The sequence below is a fragment of the Carassius carassius genome, chromosome 7 (genome assembly GCF_963082965.1).
Source record: "Carassius carassius chromosome 7, fCarCar2.1, whole genome shotgun sequence".
In the NCBI taxonomy this organism is placed as follows: Eukaryota; Metazoa; Chordata; class Actinopteri; order Cypriniformes; family Cyprinidae; genus Carassius; species Carassius carassius.
Window position 1 is genome coordinate 28,306,781 of NC_081761.1, and position 20,847 is coordinate 28,327,627.

General features: G+C 37.1%; 2 protein-coding genes across 2 annotated transcripts in view; both read left to right on the plus strand.

Moving 5' to 3' along the window:
- The window catches only part of LOC132143858 (von Willebrand factor A domain-containing protein 7-like), a 121,683-nt gene that overhangs the window by 46,269 nt on the left and 54,567 nt on the right, over positions 1–20,847 (plus strand). Inside the window, exons 2-4 of the mRNA XM_059554448.1 lie at positions 14,458–14,515; positions 15,937–16,125; positions 16,254–16,532. Coding sequence (XP_059410431.1) covers positions 15,937–16,125; positions 16,254–16,532 — 468 coding nt within the window. The 5' untranslated portion in view covers positions 14,458–14,515. The remainder of the gene's footprint in view (positions 1–14,457; positions 14,516–15,936; positions 16,126–16,253; positions 16,533–20,847) is intronic.
- LOC132143136 (uncharacterized) lies at positions 2,652–4,381 on the plus strand. Its single transcript, XM_059553282.1, has 2 exons — positions 2,652–3,254; positions 3,363–4,381. The coding sequence occupies exons 1-2, from the start codon at positions 2,695–2,697 to the stop codon at positions 4,087–4,089; spliced, it is 1,287 nt and encodes a 428-aa protein (XP_059409265.1). The 5' UTR covers positions 2,652–2,694; the 3' UTR covers positions 4,090–4,381.

A 20,847-nucleotide genomic window follows, 5' to 3' on the forward strand; every position in this document is an offset into this window, starting at 1 on the left:
AGAGTACAAGAGCTTTATGGAGACCATCACTGAAAAAGGGTATGCTGTCCAAGTTCCAGTCCATCAGCTCAACCGTGACGACAACAGGCTGTTTTACATACCACATCATGGGGTGTATCACCCGAAGAAACAAAAGTTGCGGGTGGTCTTCGACTGCACAGCTTCGTTTCAGGATAGGTCTCTGAACAGCGAACTGCTCCAAGGACCTGACTTGACCAACACGTTAGTTGGTGTGCTTTTAAGATTTCGTGAAGAGCCCGTAGCTATAATGGTGGACATCGAGTCGATGTTTTATCAGGTCAAGGTGCTGGAGCGTGACGCAGACCTACTCCGTTTTCTTTGGTGGCCCAACGGCAAGTTGAACGAGCCTGTGGAGGAATTCCGAATGACTGTGCACCTCTTCGGAGCCACTTCTTCACCAAGTGTTGCCTCATATGCACTAAAAAGAACTGCTGAAGATCACAAGGCTGATGTATCTCCAGAAGCTGTCCAGACAGTTCTGCGTAACTTCTACGCAGATGACTGTCTGAAGAGTGTAGCTAAAGAAGAAGATGCAGTGACCCTGGCTAAAGATCTTCGTACCCTGTGTGCCAGCGGAGGATTCACTTTAACAAAGTGGATGAGCAATAGCAGGAAGGTGTTAATGACAATCCCTGAAGTGCATAGAGCCAGCGAAGTGAAAGACCTGGATCTAAGACATGACACTTTGCCAGTCGAGAGGACCCTCGGTGTACAGTGGGACACAGAAACTGATACTTTCACTTACAGTATGAAGCTGCAAGACAAGCCAATGACCAGAAGAGGCATTTTATCAGTCGTGAATTCTATCTACGACCCCCTTGGCTTTCTGGCTCCGGTCATCTTGCCCGCTAAACTCCTGCTGAAAGATCTTTGTAAAGAACAATATGGATGGGACGAGAACATTGGTGGAAAACACGCTGAAGTTTGGAAAAGATGGATTGAAGATGTCAGTCATCTCTCTAACTTCCATGTGAGCAGGTGTTTGAAGCCTACAGATTTTGGATGCACTACAACAGCACAGTTACATCATTTTTCAGACGCTTCTGAGTCTGCATACGGCACTGTGTCTTATCTGCTGTTAGAGAATAGCCAAGGTGAGAAGCATTGTGCATTCCTCATGGGGAAGGCAAGAGTGGCTCCACTCAAACTGGTCACCATTCCCAGACTTGAGTTGACAGCAGCAGTTGTCGCTGTCAAAATAGACAGGATGTTACATCAAGAGCTTCAAGTTCCATTGCAACAATCAATTTTTTGGACAGACAGTACTACTGTGCTCAGATATATTGACAATGAAACTGCTCAGGCCTAAAAAAAAAAAAGGTTTGGTTCCGGTTGGTTGTCAGTTGAGGTCATTGGTCGGTAGGGATTTATTATTTTTTTTATTTTTTTATTTTTTTCTCCAGTGGCAGTTTTACACACACACGCGCTGATTTTAAATGTGTGTACCGGTACTTTTACGACAGTGATTCTGTATTCCCGTTTAAAGTCTGTTGTTGCCATAGACAAGCAAAACGCACACACACACACACAAAAAGCCTTCGCGGGAGTTTGACAGGCGATCTCATAGTAGATTAACATGGAGGATTTGAACTTGAAAAACGGAGTGTACAGACATCTTTTTGTAGTCAAACAACATTCTTTGTTATGTTCATTTATGTGGTTTATTTGATTTTGATGCTATAAATTAACTAGAAGCAAGAGATGATCAGTTAATTTTTAACTGATGATCTAACTTACAGCGATCTGTTCGACACATTCAAGAGCCACAAAACGGTATTTATTGTTTACATTTCTTTAAAAAATGACCACATTTGAAAGGTGAAATAACCAAATGAGACTTTGTTTCATATTAAAAGTAAGCTGGTAATGTTAATGTCCTGTCTGTCAGCATGTTGTCAGTGCCCTCTCTGTTCCGCGATATATTGTTTACTCCCCCCTCCCCCCGTGTTTCTCTTAATGTTACGATTTCCAAACCTTAAGTTATAGCTCACTTTAGGAATTGACAGTTAAAGGGTTTTGATGCAATACTTAATGGTTTTTAACGGATTACTTAAGTGTAAAACAGCATTTAAAGGAAACTGTAATTTAATTAACGATGTGTGAAAGACCGTTCTTCCCCAGTCTCATAAAATAAATTTGGGTCGCACATAAATTGACAGGGTCGGTCGGAAACCGGAACCAAACAAATTTTTTTTTTAGGCCTCATTTCAAAACCTTCGTTGCGAACAGAATCTTGTTGATTCGAGAAGCAACCAAGCCATCACAATGGAAGTATGTCAGAACAACGGAAAATCCTGCAGATCAAGCCAGCAGGGGCCTGAAAGCTAAAAGTTTGACACAAGGAGGAACCTGGATCAATGGGCCGGAGTTCTTGCTGAACAATGAATGTGATTGGTCGGAACAGCCTGTGCGAAGGAAGGAAAGCCTTCAAAATGATCCGGAAGTAAGAATGGAGCTACAGTCAACATGATCAAAGTTGAAGAAAACATGGAACCAATCGACAAACTGATCAGCTATTACTCAGACTGGCATAAACTAAAAAGATCAGTGGCCTGGATTTTAAATGTGAAGGAAAATCTTTGGAAACTGAAAGAAGAAAGAAAGGAAGTATGAAGAAAGATCAGGGAAACCGAAAAGGACCCTGAAAAAACAAGATCAAAATTAGAACAACAAATGAAGAAATTGAAAGCAACAGAAAAGAAATCACTTACTTTGGATGATCTGGATGTCGCAGAATCGGAAATAATCAAATTCAGTCAAAGACAGCAGTTTGGAGAAGAAATCCAAGTACTGGAGAAAGGTAAACAGCTTAGTCGCAGCAGTCAGCTGTTTAAATTGGATCCGATTCTTCAAGATGGCACGTTAAGGGTTGGCGGAAGACACAATAAGTCTGCCATGCCAGAAAATGCTAAACATCCAGCAATTATTTCAAAACACAGCAGAGTTGCTACATTGATTTTGAGAGATATACACGAAAGAACAGGACAATGCGGACGCAGTTATGTCTTGGCACAACTGAGATGCAGGTACTGGATCCCACAAGCCAATTCTGCAGTTCGAAAGATAATCAACAAATGTACAGTGTGTCGCAGGATTAATGGAAAGGTTGGCGAACAAAAGATGGCAAACCTGCCTGAAGATAGGCTCTTGCCAGATAAGCCTCCTTTCACAAATACCGGTGTTGATTTCTTCGGGCCGTTTGATGTCAAGCGGGGCCGGAGTACAGTCAAAAGGTACGGCGTGATGTTCACTTGTCTCACTCTCAGAGCGGTGCACATCGAAGTTGCAGATAGCCTTGACACAGACTCTTGCATTAATGCAATTCGTCGCTTTATGTGCAGGAGAGGTCAAGTTACCATCATGCGTTCTGACAACGGCACAAATTTTGTGGCCGCTGAAAGAGGGTTGAGAGAAGCCATTCAACGGCTGGATAATGACAAGATTGAAAAGGCCTTGCAACCAAAGGGAATAAAGTGGATATTCAATAGCCCAGCTGCTTCGCACCAAGGCGGGGTTTGGGAAAGACAAATTCGGACTGTGCGAAGAATCCTTAACTCCCTTCTGAAAGAGCAAGCAGTGAACGATGATTGTCTTCTGACAATAATGTGTGAGGTCGAAAGCATTATCAATGGTAGGCCGCTTACCACTGTTTCAGATGATGTGAATGACGTAGAACCTCTAACACCCAATCATTTACTGCTGTTGAAATCTCAACCCAACATGCCTCCAGGGATTTTCAGCAAAGATGACATGTACACAAGAAAGAGATGGAAGCAAGTTCAATATCTTGTGGATTTATTTTGGACTAGATGGACGTGTGAATACCTTTCACTTCTTCAGGAATGCCAGAAATGGTTAAAGCCAAGAAGAAACTTCATGACAGGAGATGTCGTGTTACTAGTGGATAGTTCTTCCCCACGGAACTCCTGGCTCATGGGAAAGGTAGTTGAAACGTTGTCGGATTCCAATGGAACAGTTAGAAGAGTCAAAATAAAGACCAAGACCAACACTCTGGAAAGGCCTGTAAACAAACTGTGCTTGTTGGAAGAGGCGATGTCTGAAGAGTGAAGAAAGAAGAAACAAGTTGATAGTTTATGGACATTTAGAAATTGTTTGGCTCTCAGTGTTTAAGTTTATAATTGCTTAGTCTTCTTGCCTAACCAATTAGGGGCCGGGTAATGTAAGAGCCACGTAAGGATTAGTTCATCTGAAATAATAATTTAGTAAAAATAATAAGAAAATATTTCATGAAAATTCATAAGAAAGTTTTTGGTTTAAAATGCATATTTAGTAATGTTTAGATCTGGTTATATTTAATTATTTTGAGCTTCCAGTCAGATCGCACTACGTCATAACATAAGCGATTGGATAGTTTCAGTTTTGAAGTTAGAGACGTTGGAAGCAACACAGTTTTTTGACCGTGCGTACCATGTCTATGTAACAGTTTTTATTTTATGTTTTTGAAGTAAACATTTTAAAAGAAGATTGTGGTTTGCTCGTGTTTCAAATACTGGTTACAAATTGACTGACTTCAAAAGGTGGTACAGAATAATTAGACGCAAATAGGTGCCACTGCCACTTCAACATGTTTTAAACATGAAACAGTTGAAGACTGTTAAATTTTTTTGGGGTTGTGTATGTGCCTTTTGTCTTTAGTTTAATACATGTTCACATTGGTAGACATTACACTGTTCAATAGTCACTGCTCTTTCTCCCCCCACCGTTCTTTCTCCCCTCTGTGCCATTCATGTATCACCCTAGCCATCCACCCCATGGCCTCTCACTTTTCTTCCCCATGACGAATGTAGCTAGAGAGGATTGTTTTTGTGTTTCAATAAATAAATATTTATTAATGAAATGATTGAATATTTATTATCAAAACACACAGTAGACACTTCAAGTAGACATACTTTGACAGAAATGTCATGTGGTTTTATTACTTATGGTTTAGAACTTTGTAATGATACATATTCAGTTTTTCATTTTCGCACGAGGGAAAATATGCTAGCAACAAGTAAATTGAAGTAAATGGGAAGATGAAATCACGAAAAAAAAAGGAAAACAAACAGTTAACACACTGAATTAACAAAATACCACCTATAACACAATACTTAGATGTCTTGAATGATGATCAGAAGTTTCTAAGGTCGAAGTATCACGGCTTTCCAGAAATAAGGGCTCAGACTAGCCAGGTGTATATAACGTTACGTTAAGTGCAAGCAAGCTGAACTTAAACGCTCAATGACGCATCAGAATAAACTCACATATGTCTGTGTGTGTGTGATTTTGGAAATCAAATCGTATTGTATAGTAATAACATAATATAATATAATAACCTGATATAATATATTAATATTATAATAATTATATATAATATCATATTATGCTATATATAATTACAATATAACATCTTACATTAAAACATTATAGGCCTGACAAAAGAAGTGGCTAAAATCGACTTTTATTATTATTATTGACTCTGAAATTATAGCCTATTTTTGGATTGTAATCGTTTGCCTTTCTGCAGTACTTAGTCATTTTAGTTAGTTTAATTAGCTTATTTTGAACACACATAGATAACAAACAGATAACAAAGAACATGTACAATCATCCAAAATTATTAAAATTGATTCAAATAGCACATGCACACATACATAAACGCACACATTAAAAAATTTTCGTCATCTACATCAACATCAAACCGAATAGTAACCCATCCAAAACAGACATATATAACCCAGGAACCATACTGTCAGTATACAATATCCCCTCGAGTCATTTTCGTATCAATTCAATATAGGCTGTTCATTTATAGTCTCTTAAATTGCTTATTGTTCTACATGATTTCATCTCTTCACGTAAAACATTTGCCCATAGACTAATATTCAAATAATTGTGAGCTAGGTGTTAAATCATGCAGTTTTGGCTAATAAATCATGGTCAAAAACACTTGAACAAAAAACTTTTTTCTTTATTTCACGTTATGTAGGCTATGACATTTCATGGCTTCCGACCAGGATGAAAGGGATCACATTCATCTTCAAGCGTAGATCTGTAAATAAATAAAAGAACGTTAACCGCGACTGACATTGAGATTTTTCTTACACTGTCTGTAATTTCCTGATAATTTCTCCATTCCCGTCAATATACCGGCCGTTACCCATACTTCATTATTTAATGAAGTAGATAAATTATTAAAGTTCGTGGGTAAAAGCTACTTCATATGTATTCACTTGCCAAGTACCAAATTATTTCCAATTCCCCAAAAACGTTGTTTAAATATTTTGTCCCGTTGCTTTTATGGACTCTATATCAATGGGCTTCTCTCTTGACGTCTCCCCGATTGCCTGCGAGCTTCTCCTCCTGTCTGTACGGTAATTTCTCTACTGTGAGACAGAGAGCCGCGTGGTTATGACGCAATCGTTAGCCTATTTTTACAAAAACTGTTTCTACGGGGCCATAATGTAACATAGAAGGTAATGGAGCCCTTTATACATTGTCGTGTATCTGTAAAAATAAATAATGGACAAATGGAGTCTTTAAACGCCTCAGATGTAAAGTTATTCGCTGTCAAAGTGACGCCAAAATGAATGGGATGTCAATGGGATGCTAACGCAAGTGAAGTTCTGCTACAAGATGGCGGCCCCCAGCCGACTTCAACTTCCGGTCGACTTCCTTGCCGCCTGGACTACATCCGTCTAGTTCCTGCAGTAATTACGTAACTAAAACAGTTTTCTGATTAACCTCCGCCCACATGAATACACAAACAGGGGGGCGTGGTCTTGTTGCGCTCCGACGAGAAGAGGAAGAGCTGCGTTTGTCGCCATGTCTTCGAAACACTGTTATTTTCATCTCGGAGTCCAATCACCTTTTTTTGGGCTTCCCAGGGACGCTGTACTTGGAGATTAATGGTTACAATATATGTTTAACTCGGTTCCCGAAATTATAATCCACATGTAAAACTATGGGCAGCACATTTTGCAATTTCTGCATTGACAGTTGGGGTATAAGCCATAAAAACGTAACCATACATGGTAGACTTAAAACCAGCTATGGCTGTACTAAGCGATAGTATATGCTCATATAAACGCCAAAGGTTCTTGTTTTGAGATGAATGCCTTTTATTCACGATGTCTTGGATAAGTACTTCCTTACCCACAATCCCACAGTGATGCATCTGATTGGTGGAGCTTGTGTAACCATCTGGTTAAACCCCGCGAAAGTCTGTGAAGACTGAAGATCATTAATAAAAAAATAAAATAAAATAAAAACTTGTGTTGCGTTTTTGCACAGTAGACTTATCAGTGCAATCATGATCTCCTTGGCTGCCATGATGGCTTTTTTCAAGGAGGAGAACAAAAGTGTTCAAAGGGGTGAAAACCACTTCAGATAGGGTCATGTAGTTGATTGTAGCAAGTCCGAGGGTCAGCTTGTGGGTTTTGTAAGGGCCAGCATGAGGGACAAGACCCACAAAGTTTTGGTGAGTTTTGCAGGGAGGTTGGTAACGTTAGTTAGCATTATCGTCCACTTTAGCTAGGCTACCGTAGCCTTCATATGGTATGAGTAATATCAAGTATCAATCCCGCCATTCCGTCAATTTCACTGGTTAAGGTAAGGTGTGGGGTAGGTTTAGGGGTTAGCTTTTTTGTTGCATAGTTTAGGCAACACTTTAACTGACACAACCAATAAAAACTTCAGAATCAGCTGTGGGTCGGAGTTTGCACTGAAGTGGATTGGGGGAAAAAATTGTGCGCCAGTCTCTCAATGGGAGGAAGCCACGCCCTATTTTGGAGCTCCCACCCCGTTTTGGAGTTCTCCAGGCTGCAGTTATACCCTTCTGGATATACCCAGACTTCCTGGATTGCGGGTTGCTATACAACAGAGTTTGCTCTAAGGCTGGAGCGACTCTGAGAGGGTTTTCTTTGAAGAAGTTCAGCGAAGGATCTTACGGAAGTTTTGAGTGAGCTCTTGGTGGTTTGACGAGTACACGCTGGACGATGGAAAGGTCAGCACAAAACATTGGCAAGAGCCCAAGTCACTGCAAAAGCAGAAAAAAAGCAAGGCAAAACTGCTTGTCATTGGGTTATATGCTTGTCCATCTGACCCGTCCTTCTTATTGCACAGCCAATCAGATATTGTCTTGGGCGGGACATACGCCCCGTTCTCCGTTTCTTGCATGTAATTAGCGTAATGTCCATGTGATCGCGTGTGTCCAAACTCCTAAGAGTTTAGTTTAAACGCTTTAATAAGCAAACTTAATAGTTTCAATATGGTGCATCCTACACACATCTACTTTATATCAAAATTATAGAAATCATTTACCCATCAGGTAGGTACCAAAATACGTATAATTCCCATAGTTGAGGTGGAAGTAAATAAGGATTTAGCCGTGATAAGTGTTTAACTCACAAAATTACTTGAGTAATATAAAGCATGCATAATACAGAGAATACACATGTATGAGGCAACTTCTGGTGATTAGTTCCTATAACTGAGGTAGAAAACCCTACGAATAGGCTGCAATGAAAGATAAACACACAGAAATAATTCCACAGGTTATATAAAACATAAATAAATACCAGTAAATACTGGTTATCAATTCAGCTTATTGGAAGCAATTTTGAGACCGTTGTTTGTATTAAACCACAAGTGGGTTAAATTTCAGTCTATTGGTTTTGGAGACAAAAGTCTCTGGAATTTACAGCTGCAGAAAGGAGGTGTTCCCTGGTTTAAGGTTTAAATCTAGATTAAAGACCCATCTCTTTAACCTGGCTTACACATAACATACTAATTACGGCTTTTAATATCCAAATCCGTTAAAGGATTTTTAGGCTGCATTAATTAGGTAAACTGGAACCGAGAGCACTTCCCATAACACCCTATGTACTTGCTACATCATTAGAAGAATGGCATCTACGCTAATATTTGTCTGTTTCTCTCTTATTCCGAGGTCACCGTAGCCAGCAGATCCAGTTTGTATCCAGATCAGAGGGTCACTGCAGTCACCCGGATCCAGTACGTATCCAGACCAGATGGTGGATCAGCACCTAGAAAGGACTTCTATTGCCCTGAAAGACAGCGGAGACCAGGACAACTAGAGCCCCAGATACAGACCCCCTGTAAAGACCTTGTCTCAGAGGAGCACCAGGACAAGACCACAGGAAACAGATGATTCTTCTGCACAATCTGACTTTGCTGCAGCCTGGAATTGAACTACTGGTTTCATCTGGTCAGAGGAGAACTGCCCCCCCACTGAGCCTGGTTTCTCCCAAGGTTTTTTCTCCATTCTGTCACCGATGGAGTTTCGGTTCCTTGCCGATGTCACCTCTGGCTTGCTTAGTTGGGGTCACTTCATCTACAGCAATATCGTTGACTTGATTGCAAATAAATGCACAGACACTATTTAACTGAACAGAGATGACATCACTGAATTCAATGATGAACTGCCTTTAACTATCATTTTGCATTATTGACACACTGTTTTCCTAATGAATGTTGTTCAGTTGCTTTGACGCAATGTATTTTGTTTAAAGCGCTATATAAATAAAGGTGACTTGACTTGAAATTGGGGTCACCACAGGGTTTCTTGGCCATTTGGTCTTAAGTTTGGGGAACAAAGAGAAATCTTTTCCTGCCGTCCTGGCGTCGCTAGTATGACATTACACTCTAAAAAGTAAAACATTGCTGTTTTTCGTTTGATATATATTTTTTTCATTCCAATAGCCTAAGATTATTAGATTGTTAAATAAAACTACATTTTGTAATTTGTATGTGTCTTTCAATCTATTTTCTTAAATTGATACAATATAAAATTATAACATAACAATGAAATGAAAATTTTACATTCGATCAAACGACTTTTATTAGATTAAGCATGGTTTGCGCATGCGCACACATGAAAACTCGAGAGAAAGTTCTGGAAGAGACCGAACGCAGCTGAAGTCGGAGGAGGCTGGTTATCTGCTGAACAGCGCGTAAGGGAGGAATTAACCAAAATTGCACGTCTGCGTTATCCTTGCCTTTTATTTCAGCACTCACGCTATAATTTTTATAAGGTGACTTTCTTGGTACAGTTTTTACTGATTAGGTTAGCGTTGGCTAATGGCAGTGACCGTTAACATAAGCATTTACAGGCTAGCGCGACCTATCTACAGTAGCATAACCTTAATGTAAAAGGGGAAATTCATTCAGCATTTAAATACTTGAATAACATACGTAATATCATTTTAATGAACAGACACGCAGATTAGAAGTTATTATAACTTTAATTCTGAATGTTGTAAAAAAAAAAAAGTTGTATTCATGTCTAAGGCTTGAGTATATTGCATTTCTTTTTTTTCACAAATATCTTTATTGAATTTTTAACCATTTTCCAGACAAACAAAATAAAAAAAATATACAAAGAAATACATATACATATATATATATATATATATATATATATATATATATATATATATATATATATATATATATATATATATACTGTACACACACACACACACACACACACACACACACACACACACATACATATATGTCTTTTTTATATAATTGTTTAATTTCAGCTGCATAAAGATAAGATGTCAAGGGTAGCTTCAATGTATTGTTCTCAATGTGTATCCAAGATGGTGTATCAGTGGTAGAAAAATAATAAGTAGCAGCACAAAGTTGAGCTGCCCAATAGAACAACTTGACATTAGGCAATCTAAGCCCCCCTCGGTCATAGGGCAGATATAGAAGGGAGAGCCGCAGCCTGGGGCGTTTATTATTCCATATAAATTTGGTAAAGGTTTTATTCAATGAGGAGAAGAAGGATGCTGGAATGTGTAAGGGGATGGACTGGAAAAGATATAAGAATTTTGGGAGAATGGAGAATTTAATAACATTAATGCGACCTATCATAGAAATTGGCATTCCACCCCATCCAATACCTTGTCCAATACCTTTTTTACTAAGGGATCATAATTAATAGATACAATTTTCTTTATATCAGGATTTATTTTAATATTGCATTTCTTTGCCGACAATTAACATTAAATGAATCACCTCAATATGCCAGTGACGTGTAACGTTTCCCACTCAGAGTTTAGGCTAACAGTCTCTGCTCCGGGCGCTCAAATCCAATATGAACGAGGATTTTATATGCTTTATGTTTTAAATTTGCGAAGGCGGAAATGAATGTGAGGAACATGAATTTACACTTTGAAACTGTAAAACTAAAACGGATTAATGTTTGATTTGAATTTTAGGAAAGCTGTTGCTTGGTAGACCTAAATCCTGGTGCCAGTTTTGGTTGTCTGTCTTGTCTGTCTTCGCTGACTGGTAAGTAGTTTTACATTCAATACTGATTGCACTGATTCAGGGTTGGAGCAAATGATTACATATGTTGCATCCCAAATCACCTAACGTTACTTATACCACGCCCTAAAAGTATGTACCCTTTTTGTGGAGAAAAAGTATATACTTTTGAGTGTGTATCAAAAGAGTATGCAAGCTTTGGGACATACTACTTTGTCATCTTTAACAGACGGATCTGTCGTGTGCATCCTGTCACCGTAAACTGGCCTGTCAATCATCTTTTCACAGTTAAAATCCTCTATTCAATCTATTTTAATTTCCAACCTTTTTGAGAGAAATCTCCCAATAATTCTTTTGTTCAGGTCGTGGACATCAACACAAGGAGGGAATCCGTTCTTAAATGTTTAATCATCTACTTTGGTGAATGTGTTCACCATTTCATCAAGGAAATTCAGGTACGTACATTGCTCAGCCATCCACACACATACTTACTGGTAGGGCTAAAAAATATTGAATGTCCTCTAAGTTACAAAACAGTGTAACTAGTAAATTATATATATTCATTACACAAAGTGAAATATTTCACGCAATTATTTGTGCTACTTCTGTTGATTGCAGCCTATGCTATTTTCACGTTTATGCACTAAATACCTGGTTGAGTATTTTGGCCTCCTTTTGCATGAATTGCTGCATCAGTGTGGTGTTTTATGGAGGCAATCTGCATGTGGCACAAGTGCATGTGGCACAAGTGTTATGGATGCCCAGGTTGTTTCAAAGGGTTGTATCAGCGATGTCAGGCACAAATATAAATTATCATATTCATCCTCACGATCCGCTAGCTGCACGCCCCATAAGCAGGCTGTCAAAAAATATGCGTCTGTAGACAGCCTAGGCTCTGAGATCTGTACATCGACCACAACAGTGCTACCAACCACTCAAAGCCAAAATAGTGTTCCAACTGATCACTGATGAGATGAAGAAGAACATACTTTTCTTCAGGCATACATTTCTGTATTACAAATCTTTGTTTTTATTGGTTCTGTATAATATTATATAATGTTTTGATTGTCTGAAAGCTGCAACCATCAAAATTTACACAAATTTTACTTGAAATATTTCACTTTGTGTAATGGATCAATGTAATATACAAGTTTTCACTTTTTACCTTGAATTATTGAAATTTATGAACTTTTTGACTATATTCAAATTTTTTATCCCACACACACACACACACACACACACAGAGTTTAAGACACACACGCGTCAGCATGTCACAAAGTTGATTCATGACAATTATGTTTCAGGGAGGACACTGGTATTTGGCTACATGCTTGGTTCAGAACGAACTGTACAAGCAGTAGTCTCTCATACACAAGCAGGCACACACACAACTGGTGTCTCACACATACTCATGCAATGAGCAGGTGTGTCATACAGTTAAAACCAGATATTTACATACACTTCAGAATAGACAAACTTTTTTCCTTTACTGTCGAACATTAAATTTGACAGTAAGCTTCTCCTGTTTTAGCTCAGGCTATCCTTAGAAATATATTCACTATCCTTGGCTGCAATTTAATTCAAAGTTTTGCCTCTACTGTTTTGACTAACTTTCTTTTCATCGTCTAGTCTGTGAAATTATAGCTGGACAGCAATGGAACTTGTTAAATTTGCTTTTCAACTGTATATTCTCTCTCTCTCTCTCTCTCTCTCTCAAGCAGGGATGTCATATAAACACAGGCACAAACATAACAGGGTCTTTCTCATACATGCAGCTTATGAAATGCATAACAAGCAGTGGTGGACTCATTTATGCTCACACAACAGGGGTTACACACTCACTCAGTTCAGGAAATGTAGAATAAGCAGGAGTGACTCTCACACACTCAACTGGGTCTGGTCAGCGCTCTTTATTCATTACTATGTATTGTCTCGCCAGGATATGCCAGGTGATGGACTGGAGCAAACAATGGCCATCTTAATCAGTGACACAGACACCAGGGTTCTCATTGAGGGCACAGAGGTCCTCAGTAACGTGCCCTCAACCGCAGCTGCTGAAGCAATGGATTGACATATCTGCTAAACCTCGAGTATCCAAAAGAACTGAAATTCAATTGAGTTTTTTCAGAAAGTTTTAATGGAACTGGACACAAGAAAAATGACCCCCAAAATGACCCGCCTCTGCACTCTGCTGCATAGTCAATGACTGACTGACAGCCTCCATTTCAGTGCTTTGATGAACACACACACACAAACAAACAGGATGGCAGAAATGCTTTCACCCCAGTCTCCACTACATCGTAATAATAGTTCAGTAGTTGTTTGTTGTTTACTGGATGTGGCAATATCTGTTTTGTATTTGATTTACATTTATTTCTTCTGCCAAAAATGTTAATTCCTGAGAGAAGCAGACCAATTGTTTTTAGGTATTTGTTCTTATTTCTTAGTCCTGTTCTTATTTGTTCTTATGATATAATCACATTTTAATACTACTATGTATGAAATTCAGCTTGAAATGAACTGATCTCTGTCTCAGTCAATGTTTGTTTTGCCAAAAAAGTATCTTAAAAACAGTGATTTTCATACAAGATTTAATAAATCTTTAAAAGAACGTTTGATCTGACTCATTTAATATATGTGTATATGTAATGTATATACATTTTTTTTTGAGAGTTTACATTTTTTCGATTATGCCAATTGTGAAGCCTTTTATATTACTTACAATGAATACATATTTCAGATTGAAGAAAATTCAATTTAGATCAAGTCTCTTAAAAACCTTTATTTTTTTTTTAAGCCAATTTAAAATATTGATTTACACCAAATTCAGAAAAGAGTTTGCATGAAATGCAGAAAATTTGTTTGAACTGAATGGTTTCTGAACATTAGGTCAATGTAAAATCTTTATTGTGAATGGTTACTTCAATTTTATTAAGTTAATCCAATGTTTCACTTTTTACAGTGTAGACAGGCACAGAAAGGGAAAGGGAGGTGAAATTTCCTTTAGTCATCTTGGCACCCTGACTGTGTTTTATGACGCACTAATGGTTCGATGGAGAATGGACTGTTCAAGGATAATCCTACAACTGTGAGATAAGACATTATGTATATATACTTGTCATCAGAGACTACAAGGATCCACAATTAAGGGGAGATAAAGGAGGAAAAGAAGCAAATTGCAAGTTGGTATAAGGTAAGAAGGTCTTATATTATTTTATCATATCATATCATATTAGATCCACCTATTCTAATGAAAGTAATAGTGTACTTTTATACTATATATATATATATATATATATATATAGAGAGAGAGAGAGAGAGAGAGAGAGAGAGAGAGGTGTGTGTGTGTGTGTGTGTGTGAGACCTTGGACCACAAATAAGTCATAAGTCACTGGGGTATATTTGTAGCAATAGCCAACAATACGTTATATGGTTGAAAATGATTGATTATTCCTTTATGCCAAAAATCATTTTGTAGATTTCCTACTGTAAATGTATCAAAACTTAATTTTAGATTAGTAATATGCATTGCAAAGAACTTCATTTGGACAACTTTAAAGGTGATTTTCCTCAGATTCCAGATTTTTAAATAGTTATATTGGCCAAATACTGAGAAACATGGTCATATATTCTGACATATTATCACTGAATAAGACAATAATGATTGACTTGACTTATTTATTCAGTTTTAAGATTATGTATAAATCAATAAATTCAAAACATTATATTATATATATATATGTTTGTGTGTGTGTGTGTGTGTGTGTGTGTGTATATATTGTTTTTTTTTTATATAAAGTGGGACAGTTCCATCTTTGGAAGGACAGTCTGGTGCTTCTGGTTCACAGTCTAAGTGCGTTTTACATATGTAAAGTATTTGCCACAGATGATTCAAACGCGAGTTTTGAGCAGTGTAGAGTATTGCTTGTTGTTTGTCGTTTCTCCATTCCCAAATGCAGACATGGTATTATGTTTACGCAACGCTTATTAAGACAGTGTAACTCATTATAATCAGTATTTATATCCCCACTGGATGCAATAAATGTCTTGTTTGTAATGGGTTTTATTATTTTTGTCTTGTCCTGCTGGGACACACATCATCACAGTATGATGAGGGGCATAACATTTCTGTCACATGCTTGAGGCATTTGTCAAATCAAAAAGCACTGCATAGCTGGCCAATCAGAGGACACTTCACTTTTCAGAACAATGAGCTTTGTAAAATACAATGCATTACAGAAAGGCGGGGCATAGAGGAGAAACAATAATGTACAATATGTGGAAAATAATGTGGTTTTTTAAACTTTAACCACATAAACACATTGCATTACACCAAATACACAAAATAATGTTATTTTTTAGCTACATCATATGACCCCTTTAAGAGAATAGGGAAAACCTTTTTAGACCATGTGCCCGGGCACGCCAATCTTTTTTTCCCCTCGTTAAACCATCAAAAGCGGTTTAGTACACTCCTGTGTGCATCTGCGCCATGCGCTTTAGACCATGCGATTGATGAAAATTTCTCTTACATCGTTGTTTTCACATATCTGTAACTAGTGCTGTTGCACAGGCCAGCTTTAGTGAAAGTAAATATTTGTTCACTTAATTCAGATGATCATGAAGTTATCGGTGCCCGTCGTGGCCCTGATCGCACTAGCGGTGTCCAGGCTGCAGGCATTTATTTCAGTTGGGAAAAACGAAAACACCCATGTGACCATTACTCACAATGCGGTAATGGCGAAGATCCGTGAGGTGTGTGAAGCAGTGGCTGAATCAGAAGGAAGAGATTTCAAACCCATGGTGAGTTTGTATACAAGCAGAGGCATTAAACAGCACTACCATGAAAGCTGTGCACTTGAATATGAAAGACATATAATAATATTTTTCCAAAATTATGACACAAAATTTAATTTCCCACTTTAACTCAGGGCTCATCAGCAGAAGAGCTGCTGCATGCGTGTCTGGGCAGAGCCACAGGCGAGGTATCGGGGGCCAAGTTCTGGACAGCACTGAATCAGATCTACAAGCAGAATGGCTTTGTGGACCAGGACTTCATGAGCAGCGCACCACACCACTTCAATAATGAGGCCTTCAAAGAGGGTCGCAACCTTATCATTCAGGGGACTGTAGCCATTAAAGCGAACGTCCGCACCAACAACTTTCAGTCTGCCCGAGAAACACTGGGGCGAGTGTGTCACACACTTCAGGTCAGCAAGAGGGAGATAAGTCACACTGTTAACTATTTCCTTGTTAAATAACAGGAAATTACTGGCAGCAAGGTTGCCATTATTTTCCTGTTATTTTTACAGTTAATTCCTGGCAATGTTTTTTTTACAGTGCACTCCCCGTGATGTTTTTCAACAGGAATTTACTGTGCATCACAGAAAAAACAGGAAACAACAGGGAGCATTGTTACCATTATTTTCCTGTTAAATTAAAATTTATTTTATTTCCATTAAATATTATTAATTAATTTTAGCATAGTAACGTGTACCACGGATTGTTATAGACATAGCTTGAGTTACAAGAACAGACATAATCCATCAGATAACACTTAAGTGAAAGAAAACAAATAGTTCTGTGTTGAAATTAACTTTTGTTTTTTTGTAATACAAACACTGAAAGGTAAATACTTACAAATGTAGGCACTCATGGATCAGACCAATCACAGAAATATATTGTATATCATGTTCATTGCTGACATCTGTTGTCGCTGGATGGTAAATAACAACTGCGTCTGTCTTAAACTAGCAAAGACACTTGCGTTTGGCTTTGCGCTGCGTCGGGGCAAGATAGGACCCTAATCCTCAAACATTTAATGTTCCCTGAACTTCTAAATTTCAACTGAAAAGACTCAAACCAAGGATATACACTGTGACTCCTGGTCACATAAAAATGTTACACATACACTAAGCAGACATCGAAAACGCCTCTTTTACCGCCGAGGGTACTGCCGCCGCGCCGTCTGTAAAGTGCATTTGCAGCTTTTGACCGCTGAGTGGCGCTTTAACCACAAGTTATCAAACAAGCGCATCAAAGCACATTTTCGCAAATAGACGTCAGTTTTGCCTTGCTGATGTGTTACATTTGACTGCTTCAGTCACGGAAAATGAAAGAAAAACACTATAGTTTAAATATTTAATATTCACAGATGAAAGTTTGGTATTTATGAAGTTATGTGCATTTCTTAGAACGAATTCAAGCAGGATAAATGTCAAGACTGTGCCTGAGTCTGTGCTTATATTTTCTAAGCTACATGGTATTAAACCATATTTTAGATTTGACACATTTAAAAGGTGTGCTGTATTATTTATATTATATTAATTATCCGTTATATTATTCAAAAGAAATTGTGGTTTACTTTGCATTGGAGCATTAAAATTGGTAGCCTATTTTAGGGGGGTAGGCTACATGGATTAATATGCAAAATGTCAATATTTTAATATATTATGCCTATATTTTAATTTATATTTTAAATATAAATATATGTTTTCCTTTAATAAAACAACATGCATTTTTGTTATTCGTTACCTGTCCTTTATTTTGACATAACTTATTGGGAAAAAGACATTTGTCTGTAAACTGATTAAGAAATTGTTGCATGTTTAAATGTGAAGCACTGTATAATTTCGTTCCCATTATTTAGGCCTAATTTGCCTAAAACAAGAAACAAATAAAATTAAACCTGCACGATTAAATCTTTGAAACTCCAAAGAATTAATAAAACGTCCTCACGATTAAACTCAAGTTCTCTCATTATAATCAACAACATTCACACGATGTAAAAAAAAAAAAAAAGCTTTAGTAATTGAAAAAAAATCTGTTTTTTTTTTAATTTTAGAAAAAATCTGATTTATGATTTAAACCGATTCTTAAATCAATATTTAAATGACGAAGAAATTTTACAAAACAAGGTTTAAATATAGTTCTTTATCATTCATTTAGCAGTCAAATTTATAACTGCAACAAGATTATTTTAAAAAAACAGTACTGTTATACCTAAATGCTGGAAAGACCTTTATTTTTTCATTTATTTTTATTTTTTTTAATACTAGCCCATCATGCATCTAACCATCCACTCAGCTTTAAGAGCTGTTCAGATTAAAACTGCCAGCTTTGCTGTGAGTCAGTGTCATGGATGGAGGACCTGTTAATATTTTTTCTAGTTTATATTTGCGCTGTTTTTTTTTTATTTTTTATAGAACTTATTTGTAAATAGAGCAGTCACTGTCTGTGTCTACACCGGACGCGAGAGTTGTCATCTGTGCCCCACAGCGAAAAGTGTGTCTAAACTTGATGACATCACACTATAGTGTCAAATCATCTGAACGCAGTGTCAGAACATTTCATCATAAACAGAACGAGCATCAGTTCAGTGATGGGGATCGTGTCCAGTGTATCCATCACTGTGTTCTGCTGTCTTTTGTTGGATCGTTCCACTTGTGTCCGGTGTAGACCTGGCGTGCGTTTTTTATTGTTTTATTTTACAGCCCTGCTTGTTTTAATGTTTTTATTAAATATCTGTATTGACTGCATGGTCATATTATCGAATTATTTCCTGCTATGCGACCTACAAAAGTAAAGCTTGGCGAGTCGATAAACGAGCATTGCTGCAGGTTGATTTTTGGTAGATGTGCTGTGCTTGTGCAGCCGTCTTCATTTCGTCTGGTGAAACATCTCTCTCACTCACAGCAGAGTCTGTGAGCAGCAACAACTTCCCCTCCGCGCTCACTGATACCAGAGACACGCTCCGCCTTCACTCCGTGAATAAAGTATTTCAGTATGTTTGAAATGTTATGTTCATAACAAAGCTTATAAAATAATAATAAAAAAAATAACAGGAGAGTTTCAAAGTGGCTTAAGCTATTTTGTGTAAACTTTTTTCCCTATATCACATGCCAAACTAATAACATTGTAAGCATTACATCTTTAATTGCTGCTTTCTGCTGTGAACATTTTGTTTGTTATGAAAATAACAGTATGTTTTTGTCAGTTATTTTATCTAAACAGATCGATTAACCTCTTCAAGATTTCAAAATCAGATAGCATGCTGATAATAGCAGCACTGTAAGATTACATTTGTTTGAACGCATTATTGCAAAAGCGATTGAGTGTGAATCTGTTTATATCATGCTTTAACCCGAAAATAATCAGTAAAAGAAACAGACAAACTTCCCGCTGTACTCTTGCAGTCAACCTTCTGATCAAGCTAAATGGCTGTTGGCATGAATTTTACTCGTGATAAGAAGCTCATATTCAAGTGTTTGTGCAAAAATTATTAATGTGCATTAATGACAGGGAGGCGCCATCTCATCACTTTAATTTTTTTCATGATAATGAATGTATAATTTTTTAATTAACATAATATCGTGGTGTCTCACATAGGTACATTAAAAAATATATCTACAGAAAGCTTGAAATGTTTTTTAAACGAAAACGAATGTTGCATTTCTCTCGTCCGGAGAGAGCCAGCACTGTGAATATAACCAAAACAACAGTCCTATATAAACCAGTTCAGCTAGTGAAAGCCTCATAAGACACTGTCCATATGAAAGAGCAATTCACACCTTTATCTCGACCCCCACATCCATGAATAACTACCCAAAACCCAACCCACTCCAGCTGAACAGAATTCGGTCTGTGTTTTGGCTCTGAGGAACGGTGTGTTACTGGGCTGAAACATGCCTGCACTCAGCAGCACTACTCTTTGTATTCATAATTTTATTATTTTCACAAGACCATAATGATAATAAATCATCAATTAATAATCATTATTTTAAGAAAATCATTGTTATTTGTGATCGTGAGCTAATGCTGTTAAAGAGAGAGAGAGAGAGAGAGAAACGAGTCTAGGGCTATTCTTAAACTTGGAGCTCATTATATTGAAGTACAAATCCAAACACCAGAAACATTATGCATTTTATGAATAATGAAATGTTATGAAAATTATGCATTTTATTTATTCACATGCTGTATGGTTGAAATAATATTTTAGTTCACAACTTTAAGTTTGTTGTTTAAAAAAATGCTTTATTGGCTAATGTTTCATAAACCTTCAGTTGTTATGCTCTAAAATCCATGCCATTATTAATTTCACAGTATTTTTACCACCTAAATGACTAATCTTTAAAGTCACAATTCTATAATGGTCAAAATTACTCAGGCCAATGGTATTTTTTATTGACATTATTTTATCACTATTATTATTTTTTTTTTTTTTTTGAATAATTGTAGCTTACATAAGTAAAGCAAAACAAATATTCGGATTGTCCCTTATTTTTCCCTTGTTTTCTTAAAGAATAAACACATTTTTTTACAAGAATAAACATGATAACATTAATTAATAAAAATAATTTAAGCAATTAAAACCTTTTTTTTAACTTGAATTTAAATACTATTAAACTAACTTTAAATTCTCAAGGAGTTTATAAGTAAAAAAAAAGTTCTAAATGAACTTGTGTTAACAATATATTTAGAACTAACAATATAATTAGATTTTTTAAAATGAACAATTCCTGTATA

What these genes read in the sequence shown, in the direction of transcription:
- LOC132143136 (XM_059553282.1), top strand. Translation starts at nt 2,695, where the DNA reads ATGAAGAAATTGAAAGCAACAGAAAAGAAATCACTTACTTTGGATGAT. An exon ending in GGCCGGAGTACAGTCAAAAG is followed by an intron (nt 3,255 to 3,362) that starts GTACGGCGTGAT and finishes CTTTATGTGCAG; the next exon opens with GAGAGGTCAAGTTACCATCA.